The sequence below is a fragment of the Myotis yumanensis genome, unplaced genomic scaffold (assembly GCF_028538775.1).
Source record: "Myotis yumanensis isolate MYYU_CA2020_CCGP unplaced genomic scaffold, mMyoYum1.0.hap1 SCAF_2, whole genome shotgun sequence".
Lineage (NCBI taxonomy): Eukaryota > Metazoa > Chordata > Mammalia > Chiroptera > Vespertilionidae > Myotis > Myotis yumanensis.
Window position 1 is genome coordinate 50748462 of NW_027223753.1, and position 23477 is coordinate 50771938.

General features: G+C 36.8%; 1 protein-coding gene across 9 annotated transcripts in view; it reads left to right on the forward strand.

Moving 5' to 3' along the window:
• LRRC7 (leucine rich repeat containing 7) overlaps window positions 1-23477 on the forward strand; it is a 493923-nt gene that overhangs the window by 429159 nt on the left and 41287 nt on the right. For all 9 annotated transcript variants that reach the window (XM_070405356.1, XM_070405358.1, XM_070405365.1 and 6 more), the window contains 2 exons: window positions 15834-16055; window positions 22402-22494. In XM_070405356.1, coding sequence (XP_070261457.1) covers window positions 15834-16055; window positions 22402-22494 — 315 coding nt within the window. The remainder of the gene's footprint in view (window positions 1-15833; window positions 16056-22401; window positions 22495-23477) is intronic.

Sequence of the window (23477 nt, forward strand, 5' to 3'; positions counted from 1 at the left end):
TCTGGTATTGAGATCCCTCCTACTTTGTTTTTCTTTCTCAAGATTGCTGCAGCTATCTGGGGTATTTTTTTATTCCAGATGAATTTTTGGAGAGTTCGTTCTAGGTCTGCAAAATATGCCTTTGGTATTTTAATGGGGAGTGCATTGAATCTATAGATTGCTTTGGGTAGTATGAACATTTTAATGATGTTGACTCTACCAATCCATGAACATGGTATGTTCTTCCATCTTGTTTATGTCTTCCTTACAGTTAGTGATTTAAATAAAAACATTTTATTGTTAATGCTATAAAATTTTATCTAAATTGTAATCAAGTTTTAATAATAGAAAAGTAGTTTTCTCAAAACCTCTTGCCATTAAAAACAAACTACCAGCACTATGGGTGGAACTGAAATAAAATAGCTACAATGCTTGGCTTTTGTAATTTAACTCAGACTGGGCAATTGTGCTGTTGGAATCCCTTACGCCAAGAGTGGAGAGGAGGGGGGCTCACTTTCGTAAAAATTGAGGAAATCCTAGAATGGATAAGAGAGGTGAAGGTTTAAATATTGAAGAACATCAGGATGGCAGAAAGTAGAGTAAATATTGAGGCTAAAATTGAGCAAGTCAAGATGTGGAAGAAGCAGAAATAAAAATCAACTGGGTAAACTGTACACATAAAAGATAAGACAGGGTAGTGGAAATATTTCTTATTTCCATCAAAGTCAAGAATATCTGTTATAATTTAAAGTAAAATTGAGTTAAAACATTATTCTGAAACTTTAGTGATTGTCAGTGCCACAAACTCTCCTTTTGTACAGAAGGAAATACGTCAGGTAGTTAACTTTTGCCTGAGGCTTTGTGTTTTTTCCTCCCAAAGCAATATGCGTTATTACCAAAGAACCCCCAGGAGGAAGGCCTTGCGTTCATCAGTCCATAAGCAAGTGAGAACCATCCTCTCTATCACTGTGAGTGATGCGAAGCACAATCCAGGCTTTCTCTTTCCTGACTCTTTTCCCGACGCCTCATTTTTCACCTCTGATAGGAGCAAATTTTGCACTGGTTAGAATGAGTTTTTCTTCTGGTAGTCTGGGCCATCACTGAAACTCAGAAACAGATTGGGATCCTGTAAATGGAATTATTTTGAACTCAAACATTTTTCCAAACATTAGGAAAAGAGGTCTTTCTGTGTCAGTGGGCAGGTTGAGATTCTTCTTGCTTCCCTCATCCTTTTCCTGTCACCCTCCCCCATGTGGATGGCACTCAGCACTTTGCATTGAGCAACAGAAAGGCTGCATTGATAACCCATGGTACTGGCATATTCCCCAGAGGATGCAGAGCTTCAGGAAGAAATAGTAGCCAAATGTATTTGCAGTTAGTGAGTTCTGACCAAAAACCAAGAAATGAGTTCATGAAAGAGTAGATTGATGAAGTCATACAATTATAGATTTTTTACTTTTAAAAAAATCTTATAGCATAATCTTATTGCCCCCAGAGAAATATTTCCTACACAAATATCTGCAGAGTTTTCTTTTGACCAAAAGCCACTTTTTTCAGGAGACATAAGTTTTAAAAGGGTGGAACAGTGGGAGAATCATAAATGTGCTGAAAAAACAAAGAGCCCCTATCCCTTGCAGGACTTCAAAAATGACATTCTAGATCTACATCAACATAACCCTACTTTCCTTGGAAATGTCCAGAAATAATCTGGAACTGATTGTGTATGTGAATTGTTAAGTACTCCTTAATTTTCCCATTACGTTGAAAAAGGAAGTTTTAAGCAATAGTTCCAATCCCACCAGCTGCCTGGGAGGTGAAAACATACCCACCGTCACAAATATCCCTGCAGGTTAGGAGGGTTTGGGAGTGGGAGAGGTAGGTGGATGAAAATTATACCTTATGTGACCTATGTATTGAGAATCAATTATTGATGCCATTGTTAATCATCTACCAAACACTGATAAGAGGCTCTTTGAAATTTCTAGTGCTTATATTTTAGTGATTATATTAAGACACCCATTAATTTCCCCTTGCTAACAAATATACAACTCTGTCTCTACTAGACTAGCCTCAACATGGTCTGTATGGAATAAATTACAGTTATTGTTTGTGGTTGTACAAGTTAAAATATGTGGAATTATCCAAAGAATTATTATAGGAATTATAAGCTAAGGACTCAAATCTAGTCTTGAGAATTTCTGGTTACACCCATTTTATGTTACCAGTGTCTGAAACTGTAATTCAGATTAATTCAGTGGTTCTCAACCTTCTGGCCCTTTAAAACAGTTCCTCATGTTGTGACCCCCAGCCATAAAATTATTTTCGTTGCTACTTCATAACTGTAATTTTCCTACTGTTATGAATCGTAATGTAAATACCTGATATGCAGATATCTTAGGCGACCCCTGTGAAAGGGCCATTTGACCACCAAAGGGGTCGCGACCCACAGGTTCAGAACCGCTGGATTAATTAAAACATAGATTATTGATTGGTTATCATATTACCTTTTCCAATAAGTCAGTACAGCCATACCTGTTGCTATATACTAAAGAAATAAGAATACATCCAATTAGATTCAATGCCTCCCATAATTGCAAATTGTTAATAGAAGAGGTAGGAGGCTAAATATATATATATGTAAAGACTTGCTTGTTAAACAAAAATTAATTGCCAAAGGAGAGTACATGGCCTGTAGAAAGTCAAAAATTTCATGAAAATAGGATCCTTCAGAGTTAGGTACATGTTCTTAGTAATAGCTGAATTGGGAAGAAGGTTTTGAAGAACTCAATAAAATAATTTCCTCTATTTAATGATCCTTTTCAAATATTTATTTCATTAATCTGAATATATGGGATGATGCATTTTTAAGCTGATTATTTTAGTATTACTTAAGTCATAGGTGCTTTTAAACTTACTCTGTTTTATTATGTAACTAAATTTGTTCTCAAAAATAATGCAGGTAGGAAGTTGTGAAAATGTGAATGGAAAAATTCTTCTCTAACATACAGCTAATGTGACAACTGAATGAAATATTATTTAGTTTTATAGTCACTTTTTAATTGGATTTTCTACTTAATACAACATTAATTCTTTAACTAACAGAGCACATCCCCTTATCTTCTAATACCAGGGCAATAATACAGCTGTCTCCAGTAGTGAAGGACTCACTGTCATAAAATCAGGAGATTGTTCTCATCCAGACTGGCTCGAAAGCATTCCCTTAATGAAAGTATAAACTGTGTCTATCAAATGGCTATTAAGTCAGCAGTAGCATAAAAACTTGTCATAGACTAAAGCAATAGAAAGAATGACAGGTTAAAACTACTTCCATCAGTTCTTGACAGAGGTGTTCCTTAAAACGATTCTACTTCAGTAAATTGAAATAATTCAATCACATTTATGCTGTCTTCATTTTGGAAGAAACTAAAAGAAAAAGAAAAGCAAAACTAGCCCAATGCAATAAAAACGTCCATGACTGAGTATGTAATTTGAAGATCTAAACTACATGACAACTGGCAGATGATCAAGGATTGTTGCCAAATAGAGACTGTCAAAATGATAAGATTCCATTTCTTTCACTTGATTGTTACCACTTACTCTACTACTTATGGCTCTAAGAAATTTTATGGGTGAAAAATTATTGTAACACTTTTATTGTTATTGTTAACAACTTTTATTTTAAGAATGCAAAAATCAGCATCGTCACAAAACAAATTATAGGTTGAAAGGTATAGACTTTGCTCTAATTTAATCATTTTTGCTACAATGGATACTCTTTTTTTTCCTTTTAGTTAATAATTTCTAATTCTGTGGCTATGCTTTATAAGTTGACATTTAATCACAGAAGAATGTGCTTATAGAGATGCCATAAGCCAGAAATAACTGCCTGCACATATCAGCCAGCTGCCATCCTAAGGCATATATATGCTCTGAAGGGGAACGCCCTATTGCCTCACCTTCTCACCTGTCACTAGAGGCACTCGAGTATATCATCAGTATTAGACTCTTAAAAATTTAAGATCAGTGAATATTTTGAATGTCCCCTCCCTCCCAAATACTGCACTGTACCAACAGAATACAATATCCCCAAATTCCCACAGCAGGAGGAAGAACATCTTTCTACCCCTCCCTTCCAGACCTCAGAGCTCTCTCCCCTGTATTTGTTCAAGTCTGTCCTCTACTGCCTAAATGGGAGAACAGAGACTTTTTGGCATCAAAGTTGCCCTAACTAAATACAAATAAAAGAAGAGAAAAAAATAAGCTTAATCATGTGGTCATCACAGTCATAAAACAATATCTACAATACGTATCCGACACGGGAAAGATGCTTAACATACACACACTCTTATCTTCACAACATCCCTATGGGACAAAAAGATAGGGCAAGGAATTGAGGAACGAAGATTGATACCATAGCATAGTCTAACCACTATGTTATATCACTAATATAGCATACCCACCCAACCAAAAAAAATCAAAAAACTACTACAAAAAAATCAGAAAAATTATAGCATAGACGTGTTGCAATAGTAAATAACCCTCAATATCAGGAATTCATTTGATATATATTTGGCTAGCACTTTTTACCACAATTTGGTATTGTTTCTTCCGTTTCACCATTCAAAAGAGAGAGAGAAAAAAACCGTTGACACCATTCATATACTTAAAGAGAATTTTTAAGTCCTCTTCAACTTGCTCTTTGTGACCTACACAAATCAAATATTTTAGATATTCCTAAATGGGCTTGTTTTACAAGCCTTCGTTTTCTTTATTTACCTTTATGAATCTCAAAAGGAATAAAATCAGGAGCCTACCTACAGATTCTTCTATCATATTGAATTTAGTCCCTTTTGTTAATTTAGTCCCTCAATAATTTAGCTCATCAAACCTCCTGATTATATCTGTAAGATTCCTACTGCCAAAAAAAAAAAAAAAATTCCTACTGCCCCTTTCTGTTTGATAGTTTCCATTTTCCACAAAATAACCTAAGTTCCGTCGCCAAAATCACTTTGTGAAAGTGATAAAACTGCACTGGATATGGAAGCAAGCCCTGCAAAATGACAATTACACTGATACACAAAAACTAAACTATGCACCAAGCTGCGGGGGCAGGGGCGGGGGGGGGGGGGGGGACATTATCTCAATGTATTTCTTATTTCTTCAGATCTCACTTTTTATTTCTTTTAAGCAGGAGTGCAGGAGAAACTGTGAGCCTTAACTTTGCATTTCAGGCCCTTGAGCACCTTAAACTTCCCTGTTTAGTTCCCTCCTCTGGGAAGACAATGATGTGTACCTTGTAGAGTGGCTCTGAAAATGAAGATTATGATGTTAGACATTTATCACAGCACCTATCATATAAGTGTTTAATTAATGTTAACTACTATAATATATATTATTTGGGATAAAAATGTGTAAATTAGAGACAAGCAAAATCTTTATTTAGCTTTGTTTCTAACAGCAGGTTGTTAATGAGACCAAGGCCATGAATTTGAGTTATTTATACATGAACAGGCTATACTCTTCACTTGGAGAGTTGTCTTGAAACATATGCAATGATAGGGAAGGAGGTATAAGGGGGCGGAAATGAAGGTGAATCATGGCAACCTAAAATATTAGCCATATTAGTGAAGAGTAAGTAGTATCATCTCTACCGATGGCAGAATAGTTTTTGAAAATGTTTTATATTCTATCTTCCTCTATTAAAAAAAGGCTATGTTCCCAAATCTGGAACAAATCTATACTTTACTGCTTTGCTAACAAATAGCTTGAAGGCATAGTCTCTCTGAGTAAGACAGAGTTTAGGGGAAGCATGGAGTTCAGGTATTGGTGGATTTTCAGAAGTTGGAATATTTAGGGGTTCATTGACCTTGAACTAAGGTTACTTGTGTGAGACTGTTGCTGATTGCCTAACTTTCAAGTGCAGTTTCCAAAGCAAGCTGCCATTAACTAATTACAAGTTTAAAACAAGTTCTAATTGGTGATTACTTATTGCTGTGGCCAAAGGACAGTCAGACCTTTACTCAGCAGGTAAGAACTTTTTATTCACATTGCCATTATTGAGTACTTACTGTGTACCAGCAATATGCTGAATGTATTACGGTATATTTTTTAATCCTCATAATATTCCGTGAAGCACTCATTATTATCTACAGTTTTTACATGATAAGCAAAGCACTTAGATAACTTACATAAGATTGCATAACTAAAAAATGAGAGAGCAAAGTATAAAACCCAGGTTCGTCTGACTCCAAAGACTGTGTTATCTGTACTGCTCTATTAAACTTTTTAATTAACTCCCAGCATTTCTATAACACTTCACTCCTATAATTTTGTCACTTTAAGAATGTCATGCAAATAAAAGTACACAGTATCATACAGTAACTGTTGGGATTGGCTTTTTTTAACTCAGTATACTTCAGGTTGCTGTGTATATCCACAGTTTCTTCCCTTTTGTTGCTGATTAGTATTCCAAGGTATGGATGTATCACAATTGTTTTAACCACTCACCCATTGAAGGAAACCTAGATTTCTAGTTTGGGGCTATTATGAAGAAACTTTCTCTAAATACTCATGGACAGATTTTTGCATGAACTTAAGTCTTTCTAAGTCTCTGGGATAAATGCCCAGGAATGTAATTGCTGGATCATATGGTACTTGTATGTTTAGTTATTTTTGTTGTTGTTGTTTTATCTTAGTTCTGTTTTTTTAATATATTTTTATTGATTTCATAGAGGAAGGGAGAGGGAGAGATAGAAACATCAATGATGAAAAAGAATCATTGATTGGCTGCCTCCTGCACACCCCCTACTGGGAATTGAGCCCACAACCCGGGCATGTGCCCTTGACCGGAATCAAACGCAGGCCGATGCTCTATACACTGAGCCAAACCAACTAGGTCTGCATGTTTAGTTTTTTGTTTGTTTATTTGTTTGTTTATTTCTAAGGAATTGCCAAATATTTTTCCAAAGTGGCTCTACCATTTTACATTTCCTGCAGCAGACTGTGAGTGATCCAGTTTCTCATCATTTTCAGCATTTGTTGTTGTCACTATGTTTGCTTTTAGTCATTCTGATAAATGAGTAGTAATATCTCATTGGGGTTTTAATTTGAAATTCTCTATTAGCTAACAATGTTGAACATCTTTTCATATGCTTATTTGCTGCCATCTGTATATCCTCTTTGGTGAAATATCTCTTCGTGTCTTTTGACCATTATTCTAAATGAATTGTTTAATCTCTTACTATCAAGTTTTGAGAGGTTTTCTTTTAATATATTCTAGATACTGTCTTTTGTCAAATATATGGTTTGCTAATATTCTCTCAAACTTTATAGCTTGTTGTCTCGTCCTCCTAACATTTTACATTTAAATCTATGATCTATTTTGAGTTAGTTTTTATGTAAGATGTAGAGACATAGGTCACAGTTCATTTATATTGTCTATGGATGTCCCATTGTGCCAGTACCATTTGTTGAAAAGGCTCTCTTTCATCCATTGAATTGCTTTTGCACCTTTGCCAAAAATTTTTTCTTGAAGGTCTATTTATGGGTCCTCTGATTCATTCCATTTGTCTATATGTCTGTCCCTCTGCCAATATCACACATAATAATCGTGAAATCAGTCTGATTCTTCTTACTTTATTCTTCTTTTTCAAAATTGTGTTAGCTATTCTAGCTTCATTGGCTTTTTTTTTGGTGATTATGATTATCTTTATTTAAAAGTAAAAGATAGATTTTCTTTTCTTTATTGATTAAGGTATTCCATATGTGTCCTTATACCATTATCCCCCATGCCTCCCACTCATGCCCTCACCACCCTATTGTTTGTGTCCATTGGTTATGCTTATGTGCATGCATACAAGTCCTTTGGTTGATCTCTCCCCCTTACTCCCACCCTCCCCTATCTTCCCTCTGAGGTTTGACAGTCTGATCGATGCTTCTCTGTCTCTAGATCTGTTTTTGTTCATAAGTTTATGTTTTTCATTATATTCCACAAATGAGTGAGATCATGTGATATTTATCTTTCTCTGACTGGCTTATTTCGCTTAGCATAATGCTCTCCAGTTCCATCCATGCTGTTTTTGTTCATCAGTTTATGTTGTTCATTATATTCCACAAATGAATGAGATCATGTGATATTTATCTTTCTCTGAATGGCTTATTTCACTTAGCATAATGCTCTCCAGTTCCATCCATGCTGTTTTTGTTCATCAGTTTATGTTGTTCATTATATTCCACAAATGAATGAGATCATGTGATATTTATCTTTCTCTGAATGGCTTATTTCACTTAGCATAATGCTCTCCAGTTCCATCCATGCTGTTGCAAGTGGTAAGAATTCCTTCTTTCTTATGGCAGCGTAGCATTCCACTGTGTAGATGTACCACAGTTTTTTTAATCCACTCATCTGCTGATGGGCACTCAGGCTGTTTCCAAATCTTAGCTATGGTAAACTGTGCTGCTGTGAACATAGGGGTGCATATATCCTTTCTGATTGGTGATTCTAGTTTCTTGGGATATATTCCTAGAAGTGGAATTACTGGATCAAATGGGAGTTCCATTTTTAGTTTTTTGAGGAAACTCTATACTGTTCTCCACAGTGGCTGCACCAGTCTGCATTCCCACCAGCAGTGCATGAGGGTTCCTTTTTCTCCACATCCTCACCAGCACTTGTCATTTGATGATTTGTTGATGATAGCCTTTTTGACAGGTGTGAGATGGTACCTCATTGTCATTTTGATTTGCATCTCTCAGATGATTACTGACTTTGAGCATGTTTTCATATGTCTCTTGGCCTTCCTTATGTCTTCTTTCAAAAAGTATCCACTTAGGTCCGTTGCCCATTTTTTTATTGTGTTGTTTACCTTCCTTTTGTTGAGTTGTATGAGTTCTCTTTATAAAGTTTAGAATAGAATATACATATAAAGATATATACACTAAGTGGCCAGGTTTTTATGACCAGCCAGATTATTATGACCACCCCATCAGTACTTCGTTGGGCCACCTTTTGCCTTCGATACTGCGGCGATCCTTCTTTGCATTGACTCCACAAGATGTTGAAAGGTGATGCGAGGAATCTGACACCATGCCTGATCAATAGCACTGTCCAGTTTTGTGAGATTTGATGGTTGTGGAACCAGCTGCCTGATGGCTCTTTTAACTTCGTCCCACAAATGCTCAATTGGATTGAGATCTGGTGATTGTGGGGGCCACCTAAGCAAGGTAAAGTCTCCCTCATGTTCTTGAAACCACTCCAGCACAATACAAGTACCGTGGCATGGCGCATTGTCTTGTTGAAAGAAGCCATATCCATTGGAATACACCATCAACATGTAGGATGAACTTGATCAGCAACGATACTTAGGTATGTTGTGCTATTCAGACATTTATAATAATCTGGCCCTCTAGCAACTTCAGTGCGAAATTATAGCTAATTTGCCTACAAACATCAGGTGCGGGTGGTCATAATAATCTGGCCACTCAGTGTATATATAAAGATATATATATATATATATCTTTCTAGGGTTTTGATAGAAATTTGTCAAACCTGTGTATCAATTTGGAAAGAATTGACATCTTTACTGTGTTGTCTTCCAACCCATAAATATGTCTCTCTATTTATTTGTGTTTGATATCTTTCTTCCGGATTGTGTAGTTCTCAGCATATAAATCTTATACAAGCTTTGTTTGATTTATACCTAAATATTTTACTTTTTTTGAGTTACTGTGCATGGTATTGCATTTAAATTTTGGTGTCTGCATTTCATTGCTAACATACATAAACACACCTATAACCTTGCTGAATTCATTTGTATATTCTAGGAATTGTTTTGGTGATTCTTTTGGGTTTTCTATGTAGACAATCAGGTAACCTATAAATAAGGACATTTAATTTCTTCCTCTCCATCTGTATGCCCGTTATTGCCTTCTCTTGCCTTATTCTACTGACTAGAACTTCCAGCATTCTGCTGAATAAGAGTGGTGAGTGTAGACATCTGTGCCTTGTTCTTGATCTTGGGGAAGAAGCATCCACTTTTTTCACATAAGTTTTAAGTTAGCTTTATGGTTTTGGTAGATGTTCTTTATCAGGTAGAGGAAGTGTTACTTCATTTCTATATTTCTGAGATTTTATCACAAATGGATGCTAAATTTTGTCAAATATATAATGCTTCCATTGATATGATCACATAATTTTTCTTCTGTAGCCCATTAACATGTGCACTGCAGTTGTTAATTTTCAAATATTGAACATGCTTTGTATCACTGGAATAAACTCCACTTGGGCATGGAGTTCAAATATTGCTAATTTCATTTGCCAACATTTTGTTAAGGATTTTTGTATTTATATTCATAAATGGTAGTGCTCTATAGTTTTCTTTCTTCCTTTTTTTTAACTGTCCTTATCAGGTGTTGTTATTGAGGTAAAACTACCAGCTTCATGAAAAAAAGTGGACGTGTCTCCTCCTCTTCTATTATCTGGAAGAGAGAGTGTAGAATTGGTGTTAATTCTCATTTAAATGTTTGGTAAAATTCTCCTGTGTAACCATCTGTACCTGGAGATATCTTTCCTGGGGATTTTTAAATTACATATTCCAATCTCGATGGTTGCAGGGCTTTTCAAATTATCTATTTCAGCCGAAACCGGTTTGGCTCAGTGGATAGAGCGTCGGCCTGCAGACTGAAAGGTCCCAGGTTCGATTCCGGTCAAGGCCATGTACCTGGGTTGCGGGCACATCCCCAGGAGGAGATGTGCAGGAGGCAGCTGATCGATGTTTCTCTTTCATCGATGTTTCTAACTCTCTGTCCCTCTCCCTTCCTCTCTGTAAAAAATCAATAAAATATTTTTTTTTTAAATTATCTATTTCATATTGAGTGAGTTACAGTAGTTTGTGCTTTTAAAGTGGCCCATTTCATATAAGTTGTCAAATTTGTGCATAGCGTTATTTGTAGTATTACTTTATTACCCTTATGATGTTTGCAGGGTCTGTAGTAATATTCCTGATTTTGCTAATTTGTGTTTTCTTTTTTCTTTCTTATTCAATCTTGCTAGAAGTGATCTTTGCAAAGAATCAGCTTTTTGTTTCTTTTTTTTTCTGTTACTCATTTTCAATTTCATTGATCTCTGATATTATTATTTGCTTCTTTCTTCTTGCTTGGGGTTTATTTGGCTTCTCTTTTTCTAGGCTCTTGAGATAGGATTTTAATTATTGATTTGAGGCAAAAATAAAAAACGTATTATTATTGCTAGGTGGAAATTAACGTTCTAAGTTCCCAGATGGCCTCCACTGGTACCTCAGGGAAGGTAGCCTCATTACCAGACCCTCTCTAACCATCCTACCGGGAAAGGAGAAGGGTGCCTCATTACTGCTGGGTGGGAGAGTAAGTCCTTACTCCTTGTGCTCTCCAGTGACACCGTGGGGGTGGGGGAGGGGCTCCCTGCTGGCCAAAGGGGATGAATGCAGTGGCCTTCTCTGATAGTACACCAGCAGGAGTGTTGGTGTGCCTTGTTGCATCCTTATGAGGGTAGAAGTGTAGGATCCCCACTTGGACTTTGTGGGGCTACAGTGTTTTCCCACTGGTTATATATAGTAGGGCTGTCACTATCAAAGTTTTCTGCCCCTTTTTTCTGGTCTTTTGGCTAGATAGGGTAGGCTTTTGCTGAGGCTTTTCTTATCTGTACCTTTAGGCATTTTCAGGTTACCTGCTTCTTCAGCTCCAAGTCTGGGATATACGACACAAAAATAAAACTCAATGAATTCACCACTATGCATTTACTTGGTCCCTATGTCCTTAGCTGATCTGCTCTTTTCTGTCTATTTTCCAGAATTTTCTTATATTTGTTTATATATAATGTCCAGGGTTTTTTATTTTTCTTCATGGAGAGAATAAAATATGCCTACTCAATCTACTAGAAAGCAGAAGTCCTACTGCCTCAATTTTTAAAACTTAACCTGCATGTTAAAAAGGAGAACATGCAGAATACATGATGTAGATAGAAAGGGACAGGGCCTTTTGTTGTTGTTTTACAAAATTACTAAAACTAACTCATTTCAATGAGTGCTGCTGATATCTTGAAATCAACGATTGAATTATCCTTTATGGATGATTCTGTGTGTGGAAATTGCTCCCAAACGTTTTTGGACTCTTTTGGATGTAATTTTAGAAGTTGATTGTGTCCAGTTGCATATTCTCAGTGGCATAAATTGTCATCCTTTGAGGCTATGTTTGACTTTTGGAAGGAACCCTAAAATGGTTAGAGTCAAGATAGGTGGTAAGACAAATGACCAAATTGGGTAATACACTTCTCAGTCTAACACTGTTTTCTAAGAGAACAGTGTGAACCAAAGTATTGTTGTCATGAGAAAGTCATTTCTTTTATATCATACAAAACCTCCCAAACACTTTAAAGGTAGCAAAATCAACATTTCTTTTCTGTGGTGTTGACAGTAATGTTTCCTTGGGTCCAATGGATATTGGAGTTTTTCCTTGTAAACATACACTTTGACAGTATTTTGGTCAGGTCAACTTGAAAACACCACATTCCATCACTATTCTCCTCAAATACATGTTATTTTGTCCAACTTCCCCTTGAAAATTCAAAACAAATGTCAAATCTTCTCTATTTCTTTTTATCATTCAAAATGTGTAGCACAGGCTTTATAGAAACCTTTTTGTTCAAACTCCCCTTCAGTATGAGTCAGTGTTCTCATTGCTAACCCCTCTGTCTGAATAAATGCCAGCTCTGACATTTTCTGCATTTTCATCAGTCCGTTGTACTTCACCGTGAGCACCTTATTACCTTTCTTAAGCCTTCGTGCCAGTCAGAAAAACTTCCTCATCACTGTCTCTCCACACCGTAATTGTTCTTTTAGATATCTTGTGTCCTGTATGTCTGTTTAACTTCACACAAAACTTAGTGTTAATTCTTTGCTTTCTATAGCTGTCATTCCCATCCTCTGCAGTGTATAGCCCAAACACAGACTGAAAAAAACTGCTGCTGATGCAAACAGAATCGTTACAGATGTTTCCTCCAAGCCCGCATTATATTTTTCCAAGCCATATAAGAACACGAGCTCCGTCACTTCATAATCATAGAAAGATTGCTAAGTGCACAGAGCATCAGCCTATTTGCTTAACTATACAGCTCTAAGTCCCATACACAGGATCTAAAATAGGTGATAGACCTAAATCAGTAAGTAGGAATGGCCCTTTGGCAAAGTAAAGAGCTGCTAAAGATTTTAATATATTCATCCTCAACAACCTGATCCTCTGTTCCTTTACATGGCTCCTTTCCAATTCACTATGATAGTCATAGTCAGACAGCCTTTGTTCAGATCCTGGTCCTGCCAGTTTACCAGTTGGCAGATGACTTGGGAAAGTTACTTAACCTCTCCAAGCCTCAGTTTTCTCCTCAATATCATTGGATAATAATAATTATCTCTAATGCTATTACAAGGATTAAAGGAGATAATACATGTAAGTTTTAGCATATTGCTTGGCACCTAGTGTTTGGATGACAGCCATTATTTATGAAATGCCAGTCATTAAAGATGGCAAGTAGGATATGGTGGTTGCCCTCAAGTTCCAAATCGAAACAAAATTCTGAGCTCAAACTGTCCCATCAGAAGGAAAAAAATAAACCAAAAAAAATCTAAAGACTATTACAGTTCTATAATACATAGAATTAATTTTGTACCCATGGATAGACCATTACCAGAGTATTCTAATCAATGAAGTGATTGTTAAGCGGTCATTATTGATTTTCTCAGGCAGATTATGTGTTTTGGAACTCTAGCTATATGCTATATCTCTCTGAGTTTTTCTGGTTGTTAAAAATGCTTTGTCTATGTGATCACTTCCTGTGTGTCCACTGACTCAAGCACTGACTGAAGATACATGAATATTATGCCAGTGGAGGTGAGAAGCAGGTATAAATGTAAAACCAATGGACTGTTCAGAAGCCAGGCCAGTAAGCCTAAGCCAGCCTATATACTCCCAGCTCCTCGAACTCCAGGAAATACTTTTCTCTAACTAACTCAGCATGCCAGTGACTTAGCAGCTCACAGTGTGATACTGTGTTTATCATGGCTTTTCTCTCCTCCCATACGAGAGAACGTGAAATTCCACAGAGGTAGGAGAGAATTCAATTTGCAATAAGGAAAAACTTGACCAGAGGGGTGTTCGGTCTTCTAGGATGGCTGAAAAGGGAATAGATTTCATCAAGAAATACACATTTGCTCTCTACGTGGTTATCTCAGTTGTGCTGGTGTTGTAGTGTTGTGGTCGCTGGTTAATTGTGTTGGCCAGTGCTGGATTGCTAACTGTTTTTCACTATGCTGGAATAGCCTGAAACTTTTTTTTCCATCTTTTCCTCAAGATTCTCATACTAAATATCTTGCTGGTTTTTGATGTAAAAAAACTGTACATGATACCAAGACAACCAGTTAAACACCTAAAAAATATAATCAAATGGTTATTGCCTTTGCTCTGCATATGGCCAAATAATAATTTTTGAGTATTTTCTTCACTCAATTACCTCTTGTTTGGAATCAAGAAATATGCCTTTCATCTCCTTCAAATGATTTTCCATGATCACTGTCATTTCCTGATGTCTCTTAAAAAAATAAAATTAACCTCTTCATTGACTACTTGCTTAAAATTATTCTTTTATTCCTCCAACCTGACCTTTTCATAGTAATCAAAATCTTGATTAGGCAGGAAAATTCACAGGCTTTCTTAGCTAATGAATTCCAAGGTGAAATTCATTTTTGAGTTCCAAATTACCCAACCTTAAAAGATCAACAAGAAAGAAAATGAATTCGTGAAGTAAACCCTCAGATCCTTCCATAATGATGAGTGAAGTACCGACCACAGCACTATCCTAATACATATGCTTAAAAGTATTTATGATAAGCTTTCATTTCTCATGTTAAACTTCCATGTTAAGCCCTACCTGATATTAAAAGACATGTTCTTGATTACCAGCTCACAAACAGATCTGGTTGCTTGGTAGAAAAAATATCAGGTAGAGTGACTGAAGGAGCTGATGCTAGAAAGAAGGTGAGAAAATAGGAATGAGCAAAGGAGCAGGGGTTCGCACCGTATCATTCAAAGATGGGAGACCAGAGTGAGGATGCCCTCTGGCCTCCATAACTGCCTTTAAGGACTAAGAAATGATCACTTTCCTGATGAATCTCTGAAAGCTCAACATGAGGTGATCTCCTTACAGAGTTAACTCTGAAGACCTTTCCAGATCTAGTGCCTCCACAGACTATCGATACTCACAAGAATTTATCTCATGATTAATTTTTAATGTAACTTAAAGATTCCCAAAACCATACTGTTGATTCCATTTTGTTTTTTTTCGAATGTCAAAACACAATTTTTTAAGTTTTCTTTAAGTAATACTCTTGATTTTAAAAATGCAGATAATCAATAAATATTGACTATACTCATGTAAGCAATATCACTAAGCCCTTGTGGCATAAAAGTTCCATATATTACAGCTCTCTCCCTGGTATATTTCAAAATAAAATGCCATATGGAACCTGACTTTATTTTTAAGTAGTGACTTCTTTTTCTTGGACTGAATTTTGTTCCCTTAAAATTGGAGTTAAAATAAACTCTGGCAAACCACCAGCTGACTGCGAATGTATTTAATGCAACCTTGCTCCAATATTAACATTTTCACAAACCACAGTAGGCGGCCCCTTGCTGTCTTTTCATTATCTTTTCCAGCCATGGCTGCAAGCCCAAATGATGCCACTTGACCAAAGAGGTATCTGTACGTGTTTTCTACTTTAATCACATCCTTTCAACACCACGAATCGTCATCTGACAGATTATCTTCTCCACAGGCAGGCAGCCATATCCAGACCTTGATGGGGTCCCAAAGCCTTCAGCATCGTAGCCGGGAGCAGCAGCCATATGAGGGAAATATAAACAAAGTGACCATCCAGCAGTTCCAGTCACCATTGCCTATTCAGATCCCCTCTTCACAGGCCACCCGGGGACCTCAGCCTGGACGGTGCTTAATTCAAACTAAAGGGCAAAGGAGTATGGATGGCTATCCAGAGCAGGTGAGAAGAGATTTCACAACTGATGAATTTTCAGGAAATCCCAATGAATCCATGGTTTGTCTTCCCTCGTTAATGTAGTCAGGGACACATTAATGCTGTCACCATGTTGAGTAGAGTGCAACACACTATTTTATCATTATTTTTAGTGGTTAAAGACACCTACCTATAGGAATTGATGATTGGTAAAATGCCCATTTTACATAAAGCGAAACTGATGGATCGGAACAGTTTTTCTGGTTTATCCTACACCCTCCTCTCCCCACTCCCCACTCCAATTTAACTCTACAGCATGGCATTGGGATCTTACAAAGAGCTTCAGTGGACTAGGTGTGGTTACCAAGGCCTCTGGTGAAATTGACTGTGTGAAACATAAACTGTATATTCCTCTCTATTTGTGGCATCGTTTTTTAAAAGTCCTATCTTCTGACTGTTGAATAGTACAGAGATAAAGTTTGCTATGAAGAAAATTAAAAACAACAGACGGGAAACAGTTCTGAAATGCTCCAAAAGATACTGATAAATGCCATGTAGCACAAAAAGAATTGCTGCTCTTCTGACCTATCTAAAAGTAGAATTTGCTTTTCCATTATAAAGACCTGTTTTCTTCCTTAGGATCAGAACACGGAATAAGTTACATTAAGATCTTAATGTTCATATAAAATTAATGTACCTTTTTTGATAATTCAGATAATTAGGCAAAGCTGACTTTGCCCACTGACTTCACTAAATCTTTAATATGGTATATAAAGGTTTCACTTTATTATTAACTCAAAGCTTCACATATTATCCACCTTATTTTCTGAATGTATCAGACAAGATTATCTTCATTTTCTAGTTTTTCCCTTTCTGTTGTTAAGAGCCATTTATTATTTGGATCTCAATGGTCTAGACAGGTCCTCTATTTCTTAATACCCTCTTAAAGCTGAGATTATGTATTAATCATTCTCGGAATTATAGATATTTTTAAAAATAATTTTTTCACTATCCCGCCTTGATCTAGGCCAAGTGTTTGATTTATCAGACAGGTGCCTTTAATGAGGTAATGATGTGAGGCTTTTAATTCTTCAGAGATTCTAAAAAGTTAATGAAGTTTTAAATTATGCTTTATTAAAGACATCTAGAAGGTTAAAAATTGCTCATATCTTCTCCCTCACAAATATTATAACCTCAGCTTCATTCTCTGACTTGGTTAGTCCTAATAGCAGCTATGTGTTTGTTTTCTGTGAGAATCAATGCATTTAAAAATTCACTGAAACAATAAAGATTTATATTTTTAAAAATTCATCGAGATCAATGCCCTCTATTTTCACCTACCTTGAATAGTAAGTTTAGTATTAGCGTGCACTTACTCTGAGCACTCTAAATTTAAAGACTATTTTTACATTATCCCTCCAATAACACAAACATTGTATAGTTTGACTAATGAGAGGATTACTACTTTTTAAAGTTTATCTGTTTGTTAAAGTTATTTATTTGGCAGGGAGAGGAGGAAGGGAGAAGGAGAGAGAGAAAAACATCCATGTGAGAGGGAAGAATCTACTGGCTGCCTCCTGCATGCCCCCTACTGGAGATTGAGTCCAAAACCCAGGCATGTGCCCTGATCTGGACTTGAACCAGCAACATTCTGGTGCACGGGACCAAACCAACTAGACCACACCAGCCAGGGCATTGCTTATTAAATGTAAAACATCATGATTCAGAGTTTGTATTTAGAGTCACTTGCAAGTGTTTTGACTCACCCCTCTAGAAATATCAGGTGCCTTTCAAACTGAGAAGTAAAAACTGAAACATTCTATAGTTATGTTAAAAGAAGGCACTTAAGTATGAAAAAAGTCCTGCACTTAGAAGAGCCCCACATTTGGTTTAATGCTCTGCTGTCTCCAACTTTTAATTCTTAATAATCTTTGAACAAAGAGCCTCACATTTACATTTTGCACCAGGCCCCAACAATTATATAGCTGATACTGCTTATACATACTCTTTCATTTAATCCTCACAATAATCTTATTTTCTTTTTACAAATGAATAATCCAGGGTACAGAGAAAATAAGTAACTTGTGAAAAATATAATTGGTCAAGCTGTAATTTTAACCCAGGTTTATCTAACCCAAAGCCCAAATTCTTTGTCCAAACCTTCCTATTAAGTTAGCAGCAAACCCAGCCAGTGTGCCCCAATGGTTGAGTGTCGACCTATGAACAAGGAGATCATGGTTCGATTCCCAGTCAGGGCACATGCCTGGGTGTCAGGCTGGATCCCCACTGAGGGGCATGCAGAAGGCAGCCAGTCAAATATTCTCTCTCATCATTGATGTTTCTATCTCTCGCTCCCTCTGCCTTCCTCTATAAAATTAATTTTAAAAATATATTTAAAAATAAAATAAATTGGTGCATGATCTAAGATACTGCCTGTTGTGGCACAGACCAGAAGTTTCAAGTGAAGTCACATGATGAAAACAGACTCTGAAAGAAGCAAATGCACCACTGACTGCCGGCTGCTGCTTCTATCTTCATTCATTGTTTTCAATATCTTAATAAAAAACTGAAATGCTGACTCTCACTAAATAAGCTACTTATTAGCCTCCTAGATCTGACTTTTTGCTAGAACACTGCATTTCCCCTTTGATAATTCTCTTCAGTTTCTGACTGTTTCTTGGCTGTGAGATATTCTCTCATCTCTTCATGGCCCCTTTGGGCCTTCCCAGGCAGGTGGAACTCTTTATATGTGAGATGAATACTCTCTCTGACATGCTTTATGGGACACAACAGTCACAACACAACCTATTAGCCATACCACAATATGCCCAAGGGTAGCCTGGCTTCAGATAAGAATTTATGGTTGTCACATTTATAAAATCACAGTGTCATCTTTATTATTTCTAATATTAAAAAATATATTGAGGCAGTTCTTCATCTACTTGGCACATGTGAAATTTATTTCCTTAGATTTTTAGTGCCTTCCAGATTGACAATAATATAAAATGGATATAGTCACTACCTTGCAGGAGAAGGACTAGGAAGTATTCGCAACAATTTACTTTATAAGTAAATATGTTGCATATGTTTCCTTTCAGGTTTTTTAGTGGCCTGGGGAAATATACCTTCTATATATTACATTGTGCAATATAAAATTTTTATGTTAGAAAGAAATAACCTAAATCTTAAATAATTTAATTAGAAATGCACAGAAATATGGGAAAACACAAAGATAATATATTTAAATCATGTAAGTTCCATTCTTCTCATTGTCTAATCTATATACTAGTAATGAAAGCTTAAGCAATCATTACGGCAGAACGACCAGAACGACTGGTCGCTATGATGCACACTGACCACCAGGGGGCAGATGCTCAATGCAGGAGCTACCCCCTGGCAGTCAGTGCGCTCAGTCAGAACCAGGCTCAGGGCTGGCAAGTGCAGCTGCCATGGCGGGAGCCTCTCCCGACTGCGCAGCAGCACTACTGAGAGGCAGCAGCAGGTGCAGCAGGCAGGATGAGCGTGAGTGGCGTGGCACCTGGCCCGAATTCAGGCTCCTCCCTGGCCACCTGCCACTTGGTGCACTGCTACCTCCCCCAAGGGATCCCGGACTGCAAGAGGGATGTCCGACTGCCGGCTAAGGCCTGATCCCAGTGCCGTTCTCTATAGAAGGCAGTCAGTCTGAACAACTCAGTGACTCAGGGAAGTGCAGGGAATTCAGAGTGAGCCTGCCTCCACATTTGACTCACCCACTCGATGGTGTTCATAGGACAGACCCTGTGTCCCAGCCCGTGCACATGCAGCAGCTGCTGAAGCTCAAGCAGCAGGCCATGCAGCTGCAGAAGGCCATCCAGCCACAAGCCGGCAGGCGGACATCTCCAGAGGTGTCCCAGACTACAAGAGGGCACAGGCCAGGCTGAGGGAGACCCTTCCCCCTGCATGAATTTTGTGCACCGGGCCTCTAATTAACCAATAACAACCCAAAAAGGAATACAGGGTAAACTGGTATATTGAATAAAGCTAAAATATTCCTTGGAGCTGCATCAAGTTATCATATGTTCATATTCACAGACTGTGAGCCTTATAAATACAAAACTGTTATAAACTGTACTTTCTATCACAGCGTGATAACCAGTTTTTAAGAAATCTAGCTCAATTCAAGGAAAAGTTGTAATTAAACGTATCTTTAAAATAAAAATCTTGGAGAGTACTTCTGGCAATTGCAGTTTCCCATAATTTAGAAACTATTCATTACTGACTCTACCATAAAAGTTACATTAGCAGATAGTTTCTGCCTTTGTGTTGCAAGTGAACTGTGTAATACTTAAATGTTCTATTCATTATTATGAAATATGACAGTGAATTAAGAATAGTTCCATTAAATGGCCAAGCCTAATTGACCTAGCTCCTAAAGACTCACAATATGCTGATTAAGTCAGGAATAAGGCTCAAATTTGCCTTGAACCATCTAAGAGTTAGCAATTAAAGATACCTCAAAAATAAAAATATAGAGAGCATTTTGGGCATTTGCATTTGCCCATAAGCAAATTAATAGGCTATGCAAGATTGCTGGGGAAAACATCAAACTACTTAAGAAAATAAACATTTCCAATCATCTTTAAGAAAGAGTTTTCTTAACAGTATGGAGTTTCCTCAAAAAGTTAAAAATGTAACTCCCATTTGACCCAGTAATCCCACTTCTAGGAATGTATCCCAAGAAACCAGAAACACCAATTAGAAAGGATATATGCACCCCTGTGTTCATAGCAGCACAATTTACCATAGCGAAGATCTGGAAACAGCCTAAGTGCCCATCAGCAGATGAATGGATTAAAGAACCATGGTACATCTACACAATGGAATACTATGCTGCTATAAAAAAGAAGAAACTTTTACCATTTGCAACAGCATCGATGGAACTGGAGCATTATGCTAAGCAAAATAAGCCAGTCAGAGAAAGATAAATACCACATGATCTCACTCATATGTGAGATATAATGATCAACATAAACTGATGAACAAAAATAGATACAGAGACAAGGGTTAGGGGAGGGGGGAAGGTAGAGATCAACCAAAAAACTTGTATGCATGCACATTAGCATAACCAACGGACACAGAAACTGAGGCGGTGGGGGCTTGTGCTCAGGGGTGGGAGTGGCAGGGGGGGTGTCAATCAGGGAAAAAGGAAACATATGTAAAACTTTAAACAATAAATAAATAAATAAATAAATAAATAAATAGTTTTCTTTCTTTATGCAACCAGTTTTTGCCAACTGTGGGTTCTATGTCTTTCAGTCATCTGGGGGCCCCAATCTCATTACTCATAGAAAACTAGCATTTTCACTACAGACCACACACACATCCCCAGCCCATGATCAGCAAGAATTCCTAAGTTTGTTATACAGTAGTTTTTCTAGATCATTCCTGGTACTCATTTCCCTCCAATGGAATTCTTGATCTACATTCTTTGTATCAATTCTTATAGTGACTATCATCCTTACTACAGTCTTATCTCAAGGTGGACTTGCTCCCAGTGCCATCATTTTCCCATAGCTCTATGAAGCACAAGGATCTCGTGTTTAACAGACTTTCATTGATGGTTTTGGGTTTGGGAAGGTAATGTAGCACAGAATACTAAACTATTAGCCCTCCAGTCCTAGATATTTCTTTACTATTCCCTGTCAAAAGTGGTTTCTCCACGTTCTTGACCTCTTTCTTTTTCAGTGTTCTCTTTCTCCAAGACCCCTAATAGCTTTGCCAGAAACTGCTGCTAAATCCAAAACTCTTTTTACTGAGTATTTCCTTTTTTCTTTGTTTAACCCAAACTCAAGCTATGGCCAAAAGTTCTCCCCTTTCTCAAGCTAAAAGTCCCGCAGTTTCTAAACAAAGGAATTATCTACCAAGGAGATGAATTGTACTACTCACCTAGGAAGTGGTAGCAACTTAAAGAGCCATATTTTCCCCTAACTCTACATTTGCAAATTTTCTTTTACTTGCTTATACATCTTTTCAAATTAGTTAGAATATGTGTGCATTTAAAGTAGATAATTTAAATAATTCACAATCTTTTTGTTATAAGGCTTTTAATTTTTAAAAGCTGTTAATCAAAATTTAGTCTTGCACACGGTAATGAATGAATACTTACTAATGTTTGCTTGCCAGGTAATTTGAAGCTAGTTTCATTCATAACTGATGCCTATAGAAGTACTAAATACTATTTTGTCAGAGTTTATACCTGTCTTGTGTACCGAGTTAATATAAACTATCACTGAGAACTTAAGTGAAATGTGAATTTTTCCTACTGGGATGCAGTTATTTGAAGATATTTAGTTTTTATATGCATTTGATTACCTTTTTTATCTTTTTTACATAGTTTTGTGTGCGAATAGAAAAGAATCCCGGCCTTGGATTTAGCATCAGTGGTGGAATTAGCGGACAAGGAAATCCATTTAAACCTTCTGACAAGGTAAGAAGTGAGTTTCTTATTGACAATTTTAATTAGAAAAACAGTCTTTTACTGCAGGGAACAAAAAAAAGGTTGGAAAAAATGTTAAGATTTTTACTGTGCTTTAATAAGCTAGCTAACTATAAAGCCAATTAGAAACTTTTTCAGCCCTGGAAAAAGAATTCACTGCAGTACTTGACAAATCCTAAGAATAAAAATAAATAAATGCAAGCATTCTCTTTGAAAGGAAACTTGTTTTTGCCTTTTGTTTTGTTCACAATTGTATATATATATAAAGAAAGTTATTCAGGCAATTTCTAATCAGTTGTGTCCAAATGTTATTTGTAGGCCACTTACTTAGGAAGATGTTTTCTCGTAGGAACAGAATAATTAAATTATGATTCAATGCCAGGGCCAGTTGACTGACCTCTCTTTAATTCATCATGTTTGTAAAATATTTCACTAACAGAATCATAGAACTTTAAACCACAGAAGATAAAAATTCTGTGAGAAAATCAGAGTTAGCATCGCAGAGGAATCTGGTCCTCCTCTGGTGCTTACCCCTGTTTGTCAAACCACAGGTAAAGTTTGGCCACCACCCCCAATTCTAACCACAATCATTGCCTGAACATCCGACGTGCTGCCCATGCTCACATCTGGCCTGTCTGATCCCATGGTGGACCACCTGACTTTTTATTTTAAAATGTTTATCCTAAGCCACAGAACCTGTCCTGCTACCATCATTGTTTAATACTCTCAGCTTTGAATCAATTAGTAATTATAATTTGATGATAATTGAAACTATTTGCCTTTGACCTAATCAAATTTAATTGCATTAAGTGGCATCAGAAAACTTTAGGGTGATGAAGAAAGCCAGAAATTAAATATGAATACAACCTCCACAGGCTCTCTATCTATTTATAAGTTACAACCTGGTATAGATCCTTTCTACTCAGCATTTAAAAAAATAACCCACACATCAATTTCTGATCATAAGACCTGCT